The sequence below is a fragment of the Nelusetta ayraudi genome, unplaced genomic scaffold, assembly GCF_046127955.1.
Source record: "Nelusetta ayraudi isolate G7.1 ecotype Tasmania unplaced genomic scaffold, CSIRO-AGI_Nayr_v1 ptg000048l, whole genome shotgun sequence".
In the NCBI taxonomy this organism is placed as follows: Eukaryota; Metazoa; Chordata; class Actinopteri; order Tetraodontiformes; family Monacanthidae; genus Nelusetta; species Nelusetta ayraudi.
In genome coordinates, this window is record NW_027466098.1 from 14,939,608 (window position 1) to 14,953,861 (window position 14,254).

The following is a 14,254-nucleotide window of genomic DNA, read 5'->3' on the forward strand; positions in this document are numbered from 1 at the left end:
GTGGGGTGGGGAGAGGCGGCAGTGGTGGACAGTGATTGGTTGATTTGGTTGATAAGGTGACTGAAGGGAGTTATGGACAGTCGAGTTGAGTCAGATCACATGATGAGGGGGGGTTTGCAGCTATAACGTCAGGGGGTTCCATCTGCAAGTATGGAAGCCTGACAGGTTTTAGCTTTTGGTGGACACTGGACAGAACACCCACCCTGAACCCTGCCCACACAGCGCTCGCACGCACACACACACACACACACACACACACACGCACACACACACACACACACACACACACACGCACACACACACTCTTTCTCACACACACACACACACACACACACACACAAACCTGCAGACAGACGCAACACACAACCATATTTTGCATAGACACACATAAATGCAACACACAAGTTTGTTAACTACACACATTATGCTCACAAATCCACATACGCACTCCATGACTCACACACAGACAGACAGACAGACACGCACACACACACACACACGTACACACACACACACACACACACTCCGGCCCACCCCCAGACTTGCAATGTGTTACTGTGATGATGCAGAGTGTGGTGGAAGGTGAAGAATAAGACAACAGAAGACAGGTGATGCTAAAATGAACATTTATAATGACTGCTGTTGCTGTCGCAAAATAAGAATCCTTAAAAAAAGACCTCATATATATTAGCACTAGATTGCCCACTTCACTGGTAATCCACAAGTCAAGAAACACAACTCACTATTTTTTTTCTCTTTACAAACACAATGCTACAGTTACATTAAATATTCAATACTCTTAAGTCAGTTAATGAATGTTGTTAAAAGCAACCACTAAAATACTAAAAAAAAATAAAAAAAACAAAAAACAATACTAATATTAATTTACCTTTTTCCAGTCGTTCCCTTTTTGTTGCGCTGTTATTTATCAATAGTATAATCATAATAATAATTGTCTGAGAAATAAATAGCTCATGTGGTGTTCTCAGGGCAATGGGGCAGGCAGCATAAATCAAGAGTGGAGCTCAGAACAATGCAATGAAATGGTGGAGTCTCGTCTCACAAGTTAACGCTAATACTTTGATATAGGATGGAGTTTGACTTCGCAGGCCGCTGGATGGTTGAGGGGCGCCTGCGGAGCTTTATTCACCTCTAAAACTATCACTCTACGTTATTATGTAAACTAGGACTGTATTGCACGATAGGTAGCAGCTCAGCTTCTTCATTTTTCCTGTAAGTCTTGGAGGGAGGTTTGAATTTTCCTTTTTTTCCCCCCCGCTCGAGTCCGCCTCCCTCGTTTCCTCCCCGCCTCCGCCCTCCCCGAGCCCGGAGGAGCCGAGTCGAGCTGTTTTTCTGCCCCCCCCCACCCTCCCCCCGCGCACCTCCCTCCCCCCGCTTCCACCCCCACGATGATATGTCTCTAACATGACCAAGCAATAACTATGGCTTGATGATGAGATACACTAGTGCCACTACAACTCGCTGTTACAAAAACACTGACGAAATGCACAAAAAGCAAGTCTACGCTGAGAAGGGCTCGCCACCGCTCCTCGAAGATTAGCATCGTTAGCCGATGAGCACAGGTTTTTCTAAAGAGATCGCTAGCCAACAGAGAAGCTAAACAGCCAATACATTAGGTAAATCAACACTAAGAACAACAGCACAGGTAAACACAGTAGAGCATAGCTGATTTTACAGGCAGAACTAACTACTTGGATACAGAGGATGACAAGTGTTAATGATCATCTACTGCGTCCACTATTACCCTTTTATGCTGCCGGCCCCTTTCTGCTCAACACTCCTCTCTTTTACAGCTCGGCAAAAAATAAGAAATTAAAAAAAAAATCGGACAAAAATATTTACAATGAGAGAGAAAAAAAATTAAATTGTGGAGAAACAGTTTTTTTTTTCCTTTTTTTCCTTTTTTGTCTGTTGGCATTTCATTTTTATGGAAAAGTTTTTCTTCCTTTTGTATGTTTTTTTGTTCTTTTGTTGGACTTATGTCTCAGATGATGAGCAACAAACAAACAAACAAAGAAAATAATAATAATCCAATCATATCAGCTAGCATTGCACAGTCTCAGAGAGGTTTTTTTTTCTGGGGAAGGGGGGAGGAGGAGGGGATGGAATGAGAGTTATTGTCCGAACAGTTGGATGGACACAGAAGGGGGGTTGGCGGAGGAGGAGGAGGAGGAAGAAAAAGGTCAATAAAGTTCATGAGGAGGTGAAAAGTTCAAAAAGTTCAAGAAGACAGAGGATGGCTGCGCAGCTGGCGGTGCGTAAAAACACTCCCGACACCGCGGCGCAGGGAGGGGAGAGGGCGGTGCGAGTGTCGGCGTGCGTGGTTTGGATGTCAAACAACAACAACAACAACAACGGAAAAAAAAAAAAATCATCATTAGAAAATGGAGTTTGTTTGTTTCTCTTTTGCAAAATCTTTCCCATCGAGAAAAATCGTATGGAGCGAGAGTGAGAGATAGAGAGGGGGAGGGGGGGAGGGTAAGAGAGAGAGGGTAGATAGAAGGAAGGGCAGGGGGGCAGGTGAGAGGAGTGAAAGGCGCCCCCAACACTATGGCACACAATCAATGACGTCCCACAGGCTGAAGAGATGACAGAATTAGGAGAAAAACAAAATAAAAGCAGCTGGCATGAGCGGAAGGGCGTTGGTTTGTTTTTTTGTTTGTTTTTCTGTGTGTGTTTTAGGCAGGCTGAGAGACAGTGAGGACAGTAGGTAGGCAGCCGACCTGCAGAGGGGTTAATCCTGGTCAGGGTAGTGGTGAGGAGGAGGAGGAGGAAGAGGAGGAGGAGGAGGAGGAGGAGGCGGCGTGGTGGTGGTGGTGGTGGTGAAGGTGGTGGTGGAGGAGGAGGTGGGGGGAGGGCAAAAGGTGCAGTTCAGTTGAGGCGTCATGAGCGACATCATGTTATGGAGGGCGGAGCATGCTGGCTTCATGGGTGCTTCCAGGGTGGATGTCCGACACACACCAACAACTCAAAGAAACGCTTGGAATGGCAAGTTGCAGTTGTCGTCATCTTGTCGTTTGCTCTTTTTTTTGTTTGTTTTTGTCTCTTTTTTTTCTTTCTTTTTTGGCACTCGAGAGAAGAGACTCGTGGGAGGAGGAGGAGGAGGAAGATGTGTGTGTGTGTGTGTTACAGGAAAGAGGAGTGGGGCAGTGAAAGTGCAAAAAACAGGGCATGGAAAGAGATTGTGTGTTTGTGTGTGTGGTGGTGGGGTGGAGAAGAGGGTAAACAGGATACACACAGAAATGGCATTCTTTTTTTTTGTTAAAACTGGTCTAGGTTAGACAGAGAATACAGTACAAATCAAAACCAGGAGAAAAAAAATCAAATCATCAAGAGAATGAGAAGAAGGAACAGAAAAACCAGTGATATGACAAATGCAGTCTACAGTTGCTGGTGCTTCAATGGGGGCCCCAGTGTGGGGGGTGGGGGTAGGGGGAGGTGGTGGAAGCGTGGGGGGAGGGGCAGGAGGGTCCCTTGGGGGGGAGGTGGTCAGAGGTGAGTGTGGGTGAGGGTGGGGTTTCCCAGGTGTGCCAGTGAAGAGGAGGACCGAAAAAAACAAACAAAAAAAAACAAACGAACAAACAAAACAAACAAACAGCAACAAAATCTGAAGGACAGTAATAATTTGAGGAGGGGGCAAAGCCCAAGAGCCACACCCACCCAGAAGCAATGAGGTCAGGTGACGGGGTCAGGTTTGCGTTCCTCTTCGCAAAATGAACGAGAGTGCGGTGGTGGTTCGGGTTGGGGGGTGGTGGGTGGTGGGGTTGGGGGGGGGGGGGGCTGACTAACGTCGCAACATAGACACACCACAAAGCACGGAGCTAGACTAGAGCAAAGGAACTCAGAGCGACAGAGAGGGAAGAGGAGGAGCATGCACAGTCTAGATACGCTGAAGAAGGAGGAGGAGGAGAAGAAGAAGTATAGGAGGAGGAGAAGAAGAAACAGTCACAGTCGTCCGACACAGCCGCTCTCCCGCCTCTGCTCGGGCCTGCCCCGCACAATTAACAGCAGGACGTTTTTTTTTTTTTTTTTTAGTGCAAAAACGTGTCGCTATCGGAGCAGAAGGTGGGATTTTTTTATGGACAGAAAGGACGACGCAACCTGTGAAAATTTTTGCGGTTGCGTAATGTCGAGGATGGACGTCCTCTCTTTACAAGTTTAACAAGAGGGGCAGTGGGAGTAGGACCATCTCTGACTTTGGTTCTGATTTGTTAAAAGCGCTGATGGTCAGCGCCGCCGAGAGCCTCGGATTGCACATCGAGGGAAACGACAAACGCAATCCGTCCCCAGTTCCACAGTGAGCCACCAGAGGGAGCGCGGCGGGCGACATTTTTCGGAATTCTCTTCCCGACAACCCGCCCTCGTCCGGCTGTGGCCCCCCCGCCGGGGAGGGGCGGGGGGTGCTCTCCGACGTGTTTTTGAGGTCAATAAGGTGCATATCAATGACAAGACAGGCTGGAGCTCAGGGCGGCGGTGGAGCGGGACGTGTGAGAGGACGAGACAACAGAGTGAAAACCGAGAGCTCGATGCGACGCTGCGTCCAGGGTTAGTAGATGTTAGAGGAGCCGGTTAGTCCGAGCACAGAAAGACAACGTAAGCCTCTACAGTGAACGTCAATGGTCAAGAGGAGTGATATGCAGAGGTGAGTACATTCATGGACAATCTCGGTCTCTGTTGAAATTAAATCATGATATATATAGTTTTTATTCTTTTAAGCAGAATTAGGCAGAAACTGAGTGTTTTTTTTCTCTTTTTTTAAGTACAAGCTCGCTCGGCTAGTAGCAAAATAGTCTCGTGTTTGTTCGAGAGTCTTATTCGCTTGAAGGATGCTAAGACAACTTGACGACTAAATGTTAAAAAAAAAAAAAAAAAAGTAGTAATTATTTGAATGTGTGTAAAACTCTGAAACCCCTATTGGCATGCAAAGATTTGTCGCCCCAAAAAAATAAATTCAAAAAAAATGAAAGACACATATCGGCATTTTTTTTTGTTTGTTATCTCTGCGCTTATCTCTTTTTTTAATCGCTTTATTTTTTTTTCAAATTTTCTTTTTGTCCACGCGTCACTTTGTTATCATGCAATATAGACGTGCAAAAAAGATAACATCTATTTCCACAAAATACATTTTCATTGTAACTATAAAAGGCTGTATTTAAGAATGCTATCAAGTCACATTATCGTTATTATTATTTTTCTTTAGCATTATTATGCTAACCTATCGTTATATGTTGATTTGTATAGCCCCCAGAGTTATAGTGCTGTTGCATTCTGGGATGAGGAGTTCCCAGAGGACTGGCTAACATGGCGTTCCTCCCGTCGCGACAGGAATGGAGGGCTGAAACGAACCGCCGCAGCACTGAGGCGCTAGAACCGCTTGAGCCGAGCGAGCTCCCAGAAAGCGTCCTGTGGTGGACGACGCCTGGGCCTATGGAAATTATAAATATGGTTCATTTGGCACTTTTCACATTTTCTTAATATAAAAGTATGTCTTCTCTTAACTAACGCGGTTTAAATCAACACATTTACAGTTTCACTCTGTAAAGACCTATTTTGGCACAGACCTACTCATGTTAGGGTTACACTAATGTTATTGTTACCTTATTGTGAGCTTATAGCAGAGCATGTGTTACACTGCCGCTTGAGACTAGCCTCCCCAGCTAAAGGACAGATTTCGATATGTTTAATAACTTCCTTTTTTTATTATTATTTTTGAGTACATCAGTTATTAGTAAATAGCAGCATTTTCCACAAATTAAAAAAAAAAAGTTCCTTGTGTTAAATCTAGTCAACATCTACGGGTAAATCCAAAAAGCTCCTACGGCAGACAGAGGAATAAACGACGGGACAAGACAACATGCCACTACATGTATTGCTTCCAGTACTCATCACATTTTTAACTCCAACCCCCTAACATCAAAGGTATCGGCATATGACCGACCAAAGAAAAAACAATTCCTAATCTAAGGAGATGACTAAGAAAAACTCTATCCTGCATTCATCATCTCATCCGGCACCTCCAGCACGAGATTCAATGCAGTTTCTCCACTGTAAACACACACCGCTGCCGCTGCCGCCGCCGCCCGAGAACACTGGTGGTTAAGCGTGAGGCCAGGCAGCGTTCCTGCCCCTACGAGGACAACAACCGAGACAGAAAAAAGAGGAAAGGTCGAAAACCGCTGCCGGCAAAACATGGCTTTTCAGTGGAAAAGCACCACAGAACTCTCCAAGCTAAAACCCAGTCAAAAAGTGGACAGAGTGATCCCTCCTCGTGATATGTGTACGTTGCAGATCCCCAAATGACCAAAAACACTGATCCAATCAAGGGACAATAATACACGTGTGACTGCGTGTGTGTGTGTATATGCATGTGTGTGTGTGTGTGTGTGTGTGTGTGTGTGCACGATGCCCTGCCAGCCTCAACTCTGACTCCCCCTGCAGGTGCGGTGGCGTTTCTAAAGGGCGTCTCAGCGGCAGCAGCACCGAGCCTCGGCTGCCCCGACAGAGACGCTCAATCCCAGCGCTCCCTTTGTTCTCGTTTTCTGTCGTTTTCTCGTCAGGGCAAGCAGCAGACATGCGTTGATCGTAACACCAGACATATTCACCCATGGAGCGATGTGGTAGGAGGAAGAGGAAGTGTCAGGATGGGAGTGCACTGGAGGACTGAGGACGGTGGCGGGGAGGGTGAGGAGAGTGTGGATGGTGTTAGATGGGAGTAAAGAAGCCTCCTTACCAAGCCGCGGAGATTAACCCTCACTGGCGCTCCAACACAGAGTGACACGTTTCGGTAGCACAGTGGAGGATTTTTTTTCCTCTTTTTTTTTTAGGGGTGGGCGGGACCAATTGTTCTTTCTCATTGAAAGGGAATCAAATGCGTGGAATCATATCGGAGGAGTCTCCTCCCCTCACCAGGCCCTTTGGATTCGATGAGTTGTTTGCAAAAACCCCTCCTTGTTTTTTGCTGGTTTTGTTCTTAAATCATTTGGCTTTTTTTTTTTTTTTTTTTTTTTACATTCCATCTCCCTTCAGCTTGTTTGTTTTTCCTGCGTAGGGAATTTGCCCAGTGGATGTACAGCACATTGTCAAATTGAAATGTTAAGAAAGAAGCATACAAGGTGTGACAGGAAAGTGACTTTAGAATTTGTTCCAGTCTCTTCAGTCTGGACTCCCCAACACTCCCCCCAACGTCCCACCCAAGGTATCGGGCGACCAGAGTCGAATTTGTTCTCAGCTCTTCACCATAGAATTGATTGACCTAATCTCTTTGTCCTCCTGTTAGCCGTTCGGATATGATATGCATATCGGCTGAAGCTCTTCAAGCAATCTACATATATTTCATATATGTGTTTGTTAGCAGTTTTTCCCCTCTTTTTTCACTCCCCCCTGTTGCAGTCCAGAAGCCGTCCATTTACCATGCCAGCTACAGCACACATGACCTGACCTCATAGGCCGAGAGAACCGCTTCCCTCGCTTCACAGTGCATTAAGACAAAAAAAAACAACAACAGAAATTCAGTGTACTCCGATTGTTTAAAAAAACAAAACAAAAACACGACACAAACAGAAATAATTAACAATTAAAAAAAACAAAAACAAACAAAAAAAAAAAACCCCCAACAACACACAACAGAATCTTCAGCAGCCTCCCGGGTCGACAGCTGCACTTTGCCAAGGCCGGAAACGAGCTCAAACTCCCTGGACGGCGTGTAAAAAAATAAAATAAAAAGTAAAAAATAAAAATCTCTCGTTTCTGCCCTGTCCACCTCGACAGCAGTTGGACGGTTGCTCCTTAAAGATCATTGAGACTTTTTTTTTCCCCTCCCCAATCCAATCCTGTGCTGATACGCACGCTGGCCTTTAAAGTAGCTGATCTGCTGGCGAGGCTCTCAGAAGAGCAGCGGAGCCCCCAGATGAGCCGCACTCCCCCTGTTTCAGTGTCAATGTTTGCATTTCTCAGTAGTACATGGAGTCGTAAGTGCTCTTTTGACTTGATCTGGCCAGTGGTTTGAGTGGCGGGGGGAACGCGGGGGTGTCGAGGGGGCGGAGCCGCGGACTGGGTGGCAGGAGTTCATCTTGAGAACTTGCTGCCAATCAATTATTCATTTTGGTGAACCATTTTTTTTTTTTTTTTTTACACTAACAAATAACAGTTGGGATATTGAGGAGCATGAGTGAGGAGAGCCAAGCACAACAATAACCAGGCGTCTAAGGTTGAACGTAGCTGCTGAGGTGCTGCTATGCAGCTGGTTTGTTATTTTACAGATATAGTTTTCCGCCCGCTCTCGCTGATCTCGAGGTCCCGCTGCAGTCTGCATCTAAAATATGGTGAACTCCATTTTTCGAGCACCAAATATGGCATCAGAATGTTTTGTTTTGCTGTGCATGAGTGCGTGTGTGTGTGCGTGTGTGTGTGCATTCCCTGTTCTAACTCATTGACTGGATATATATAGTAACGCTTCATTGTAGTGATCTCAATGCCTGGGGGCGGCTTTCTTACTGGATTTAAATAAGACATATATTACACTATGTGACATTACGATTCATTTTCAATCCACTTAAATTAAAATAAAAAAAATTAAAAAAAAGAAGGAAAAAATTCAAATAATAAAAAAAGTCTCATTTACATTCATGTCAACCTGAATTCACAGATAAAAAAAAAAAGGAAACAACTAAGCTCGTTCTTTTTTTTCTCTTTACTGGTGAACTCATTAATAAATAACGCAGGTGTCGATGATTCCTATCGTAACAATCGTGACGACGTCGCTAACAGGATTATGGCGGCAGCCCGCGGTGAGCGGAGACGCCGCAGATTCCTGCGGGTGTTTTGCTCGCCGCGGCTCGCACAGTATCACTCTCGTATCGCTCACTCTTCCTAGGGTGTCACACTACGTGAGGTCATCAGCGTGCGCTCCGGCAAATTCCCACATCTCAAACACCAAACAAGAGCTGCGTGCGTGCGTACGGGCGGGCGGGGGGGCGGGGCGTCCCCGCTTCGCCGCTCTGCCGCTAGTGGGGTCGATCACGGGGGGTTGGGGGCGGGTAGGGGGAGTGGGGGAGGGGGTCGGTCGCTGTGTGTGTGTGTGTTTGTGTGTGCGTGCGTGCGAGACGGAGAAATGCCCGGCGACACCCCCCACATACCCCAGAGCCCCTCCCCTCCCCTCCCCCGATCTCAGCCCCGCCCTCCTCCACCTTGCAGAGGAGGAGCTGGAGGAGGGCGGAGGTGAGATCACAGGCTGGGGGGGAATGGAAAGAGTGTGAGTGTGTGTGTGTTTGTGTGTTTGTGTGTGTGTTGGGGGGGCGGGGGATCACCGGCCATCCTGCTCACACACACACACACATACACACACACACACACACACACACACACACACACACACACACATGCGCGAGGCTGAGGTTTGCAGTCTTGCTCGTTGTAAAACCCTTTCAAAAACTCGGGAGGGGGTTTGATCGTAGGGTGCAAGTCTGTGTGTGTGTGTGTGTGTGTGTGTGTGTGTGTGTGTGTGTGTGTGTGTGTGTGTGTGGGGAGGGGAGTATTCGAAAAACGGGGCTCTGGGGAGGGGCGGGGGGGCCAGGGGCGGTGGGGCAAATCAAAAACTGGGCACACACACACAAAAAAATATAAAACTGAAAAACAAAAAGTTAAAAAAAAGAACCTGGAAGAGGACAGGGGAGGGTCTAGGAGGGAGGGGGAGGGGGGGTTGGAGCGTTGCACCCGGTAAACACAAGCCCCACCCACACCCAGCCCCGCCCACGCCCCTCCCTCCCCACATCCCCTCCTCTCCCACTCGCCAGGTTCTGTGGCCTCTGGGGTCGTCTAACACGGCGTTCAGCGTTTGTTCACACGCTACACAAACGAACAGACAGCTTAAGTTACGAAACGCAAAAACGAAACAAAAGGAAACAAAACAAGTAAACGAAACAATTAAAAAATCCCGGAAAAGGTCAAGACAGTAAGTAATAAAACCGTATTTACATGTTACACATTTGTTTTCCTTGGGTTTTCAGCGTGATCAATCACTCCTCTCCCTCCTCTTCTTCTCAGCACACTTTTGCTCCGCGTCAATTTCTTTTCATTTTTTTTTTAATACAAGAGAATACTGAAGACACGCAGAAGAAAACGGCGCGGACGATTCCTTCCGACATTCTTGCTTTCCTCTCCTTTCTCCATTCTCACTCACTTTTTATACTCCTCCCCCAAGCCCCCACTCTATTTTTTCCCCCCATTTTTTTTTTCCTCCTCGGTTTTCATTGGCTGTCAGGTTTAGCCCACCTTCTGCGGGTTGGTGGCGCGTACCCCCTGCTCGTAGGTGATCCGCTGGCTGATTAGGTACTGCGCGGCCTGCGTGGCCGCCTGGGAACCCGTGATGGTCACCTTCCTGTTCCGGGTTCCGGGGATGAACTCGCCCTTCTTGGAGATCTGGATCCTGGCGCCCGTCAGCTCCTGGTACTCCACTAGCGTCTTCCCTCCTTTCCCCAGGATGGCTCCGACCAGGTTCTCCGGGACGGCGATCTCCACCACCTCCTTGGCTCCTTCCGCCAGCTTCTCCGTGGCCAGCAGGGACGAGGCCACCAGCGGGGACGCGGCGCTCAGGTAGCCGTTGGTGGCCCCCGTGGCCGCCGCCAGGGAGCCCAGGGAGAAGCCCCCCAGGGTGGCCGCCGGGTGGGCTGCGCTGGTGGAGGCGTCGCTGGCGTAGGACGCCAGCAGATTAGCGGCAGCCGCCGCCGCCGGGTTGGCGTTGGCTGCCACGGCGGCCAGCACCCCTGAGGCGGCGGCGGGGTTGAGGCCCAGGCCCAGGGAGTTGGTGTTGTAGCCATAGCTGGCCAGGGTGTTGAGGGCCGAGGTGATGGCCAGCAGGTCGTTGCCCGAGAGGCTGGACATGGTGGTGGGGAAGGCCCCGACCCCGACCCCGGCCAGGCTGGCCTGGCCCAGCAGGGAGGAGGCGGTGGCAGCCGCCGCCGCCGCCGCCGCAGGCATGACCTCGGTGGAGTTGGCGTACGGGGAGCCGGTGGGGTTGGAGTTGGCGACCGGCCCCGTGATGTTGGAGTAGGAGATGTTGAGGCAGGAGGAGCTCTGGGGGTCCTCCTGGATCTTCTGCACGATGATCTCCACCGCCTTGCGGTTCTGCTCGGGCTCGCCACTGATGGTGACCACGCGCTCCTGCAGGTTGATGCCCTCGGGCTTCTGGGAGAGTTGCACCCACGCCCCGGACTGCTCCATCACCGCCTTCACCGTGGCGCCGCCTTTACCGATGATGAGCCCCGCTGTGCTGTTGGGCACAATCAGCTTGGCCTGGTGGGATGGAGGGAAGGAGGGAGGAGAAGGAGAAAGAAAAAATGAAATCAAGGGCAGGTTATTGCTTTATTTTGATAGAGGATGAAGTGAGTTGAGAAAAAACATAAACATGTCATAAGTGGAAGGCGGAGAAGAAGAAGTGAACAAAACTCGCTCTCCACTTAATAAAAACACACAGCAGCTTCTGATCGCTGGCGTTCACGGCCGCGGCGCCTCTTCGATGGAAAACATTCCGGTCGTGTCTTTGTCAGAAGCGGCGTCTCGTCTGCCCACGAGTGCGTGGCAAGCAGGAGCGACGCGCCAAGGTCGGCACGGTGAAAAGGACTTTGCAGCGGAGCGCCTTTCAGAGGCGCCCACGACAGGGACGGCAGCGCGAGAGAAACAAAATGAACACAATAGACACACAGAGTTTCTTTTGCATTGGTGGGCGTGGCCGTATATGTATGGTGCACACGGTACTATGGGTTGAAGTGACATTGTGTTAAACTGAGCACAAAACAATAGAAAATTGATTTTTCAATCGTAAAAGGAAGGAATAAAGTTATGAACTGCAGAAAAAATTATGCAAAAAAGGTGAAGACATGGAAATATAGTAGTGGGAGGGAAGACTGGGTGAGAGAGAGAGAGAGAGAGATATTATAAAGAGCCTACTTGTGTGAAAAAAAGCATTGACTCCCAGGGGTCAGTGTTGCCATGGAAACACAGCAGCCTCAGCATTCAAAGGGTGGTGGAAGCGAGCGAGCGAGCGAGCGAGGCGCTGCCACACGTGTGCAGCCGGACCTACAGACAATTTTCCACGTCCAAACACCGCGCCGCATCTCATCTCGCACACTGCTCCCCATCATCACCGTCCACCGGGCAAGACGCGGCCGCTGCAGCTGCGACTCGGCGGCGCGAGCGCTCGTCCGTCGCCCAAAATAAAGCCAATCAAGCATCATTTCCACCCCCCACCGAAAAAAAGAAAGACTGGCTTCGATAAATTGGCTGAGGAGAACTGTTCAGTACAGTGGAGGACGACAAAATATAAACTGCAACACACAAAGAGATGAGAAAAGCAACACAGGGGTGATAAATGACCTGCAGCAACACGCAATCTCACACACACACACACACACAATCTGACTTGAGATCTGCATGGAAAGGGTGTAATAAGTGGAGATACATCACATGTGACCCTGCTGCACTGGTGAAGCATCACATCATTTGTTAAACACAAGCCCAGAAGACCAAAAGGCGTTTGCACACACACACACACACACACACACACACTCACACACACTCAATATATGTAAATATATTCCGCAGCAACAAAATCAGGCGTTCAACTCTTGAGCTCGAGTGTGAAACGGAATAGTTTTTTATTATTCCTCGCTTCACCTACAGGACACGTTGTTGGCTTTGCTTTATCTTTTGCCGCACAAAGGAATTGTAAAAGAAAAACAACAAAAAAACCCCAACAAAACAGAGAAGCGGCGTTTCGTCCCTCAGCTCTGAGTGAAGCAGCGCAGATCAACAGTGCCGCTGCCGCCGCTCTGGGCCAGCTGCGAGGGTGTGGGAGAGATGTTTGTCTAGCGAGCACAGGAGGGGCTGAGGCAGTGACAGAAAAGACTTGGCCTTGGTGAAGAAAGACTAAAGTGACAGGGACAGAAGTGTGTGTGTGTGTGTGTGTGTGTGTGTGTGTGTGTGCGTGTGTTGGGAGGGGATGTGTTCTATTCAACAAACTAGGGGAACAAAAGAGAAAAAAAATGCAACCTCCCCCCCCCCCAAAAAAACATGGATCAATTTGCCCAGGAACTGGGAAAAAAAAGAAAGAAAAAAAACATGGCGGACGAGCCAATTACCTTGCATGTGCAACACCCCCCGTTACTCACCCCCCTGCCTCACCCGCTCCCCTCCTCCCCCACTTTCTGCAGCGGTTTGAAGATGAACAACGTTGGCGCGGTGGCAGACTGGCTGCGGCAATTTGTTACCCTTCCCCGGCTACCCCTCTCTCTCTCTCTCCCTCCCTCTCTCTCCCTCTCTCCCTCTTTCCTTCTCTCTGGCCGCAGTTTCCCTGTGAAGCACGAGGCGAAATTTACATAGAAATGGGAAATTAGCGAGGAGCGCGCAGAAGGCCACCCCGTAATAAGGGGCGACTTCAAACCTGACGAAAACACACACACGAGTGTGAGCGCGCACTCGCTCACCTCCGCGGGTTAAATGCTACGGAATTATCTTCCCCTCAGCGAGTGTCTGTTGCTGAGGCGTCGGCGCCGGATTAACAGCTGCTCTGTTTTCTTTTCTTCTCTCTCTGGCTCTCTGAGAAGGTGTGGCACTTGCGTTAGCCTCCTCTCTATTGATTAGCACTGCTAGCGCGAGCCGCAAAACACAGCCGGGCGTCGTCGACAAGCCCCGTGTTGCTGCCGTCCAGCAAAGATTTATTTGAAAGTGCTGCAACCGTGTGAACGCAGCCGGGTGACGGCGGGGCTCCATGTCCTCCGCGCCACCGTAATCACAGCAGCTTCCGCGCTAAATAAATCCAAGATGTTGATGTTTTCATATTTAATAATTTTATGGACTTTTTTTTTTTTATAGTCATGCTCACTATCCCTGTTTCCAGACGGAGGAACAACCTAAAACCTCAAAAAAGGTTCTCCAGAAAATAGCATATTTAGCCCTCTGTTTGCAGCCTCCTCCAAAAAAAGTCACCCTCCCCAGTGGAAATGGAGCTTTGGATGAAATTGGACAAAATCCAAGGAACTATAAAAGCAAACAAACATCTGGCTAGAGGGGTGGGTGGTCACTGACCTGGGAGAGGTAGCACCTCCCCTTGTGACATCACACAGGGCTGATTTACTGCCACTGTGGGAGTAAAGTGAGTGAAAGTGGCAGTTCGCTGACTGGCTGCGTATTCCAGCAAGAAAACATTGGTGATGGAAATGTTGCGTAATGTGAGAGCTTG

At 48.9% G+C, this 14,254-nt stretch overlaps 1 protein-coding gene and 1 long non-coding RNA gene across 3 annotated transcripts in view; both read right to left on the reverse strand.

Moving 5' to 3' along the window:
* Positions 1 to 609: 609 nt before the first annotated feature.
* Positions 610 to 9,572, reverse strand: LOC142895490 (uncharacterized). Its single transcript, XR_012928220.1, has 2 exons — positions 9,367 to 9,572; positions 610 to 9,334 (listed from the first exon to the last, which is right to left on the reverse strand). It is a non-coding gene; the product is annotated as an uncharacterized LOC142895490 (long non-coding RNA).
* A 23-nt stretch (positions 9,573 to 9,595) lies between these two features.
* Positions 9,596 to 14,254, reverse strand: part of nova2 (NOVA alternative splicing regulator 2) — a 58,731-nt gene continuing 54,072 nt past the window's right edge. Inside the window, exon 4 of one of the 2 annotated variants that reach the window (XM_076036591.1) lies at positions 9,596 to 11,310. In XM_076036591.1, coding sequence (XP_075892706.1) covers positions 10,282 to 11,310 — 1,029 coding nt within the window. In that variant the 3' untranslated portion in view covers positions 9,596 to 10,281. The remainder of the gene's footprint in view (positions 11,311 to 14,254) is intronic. The other variant, XM_076036590.1, reaches the window with a different exon arrangement.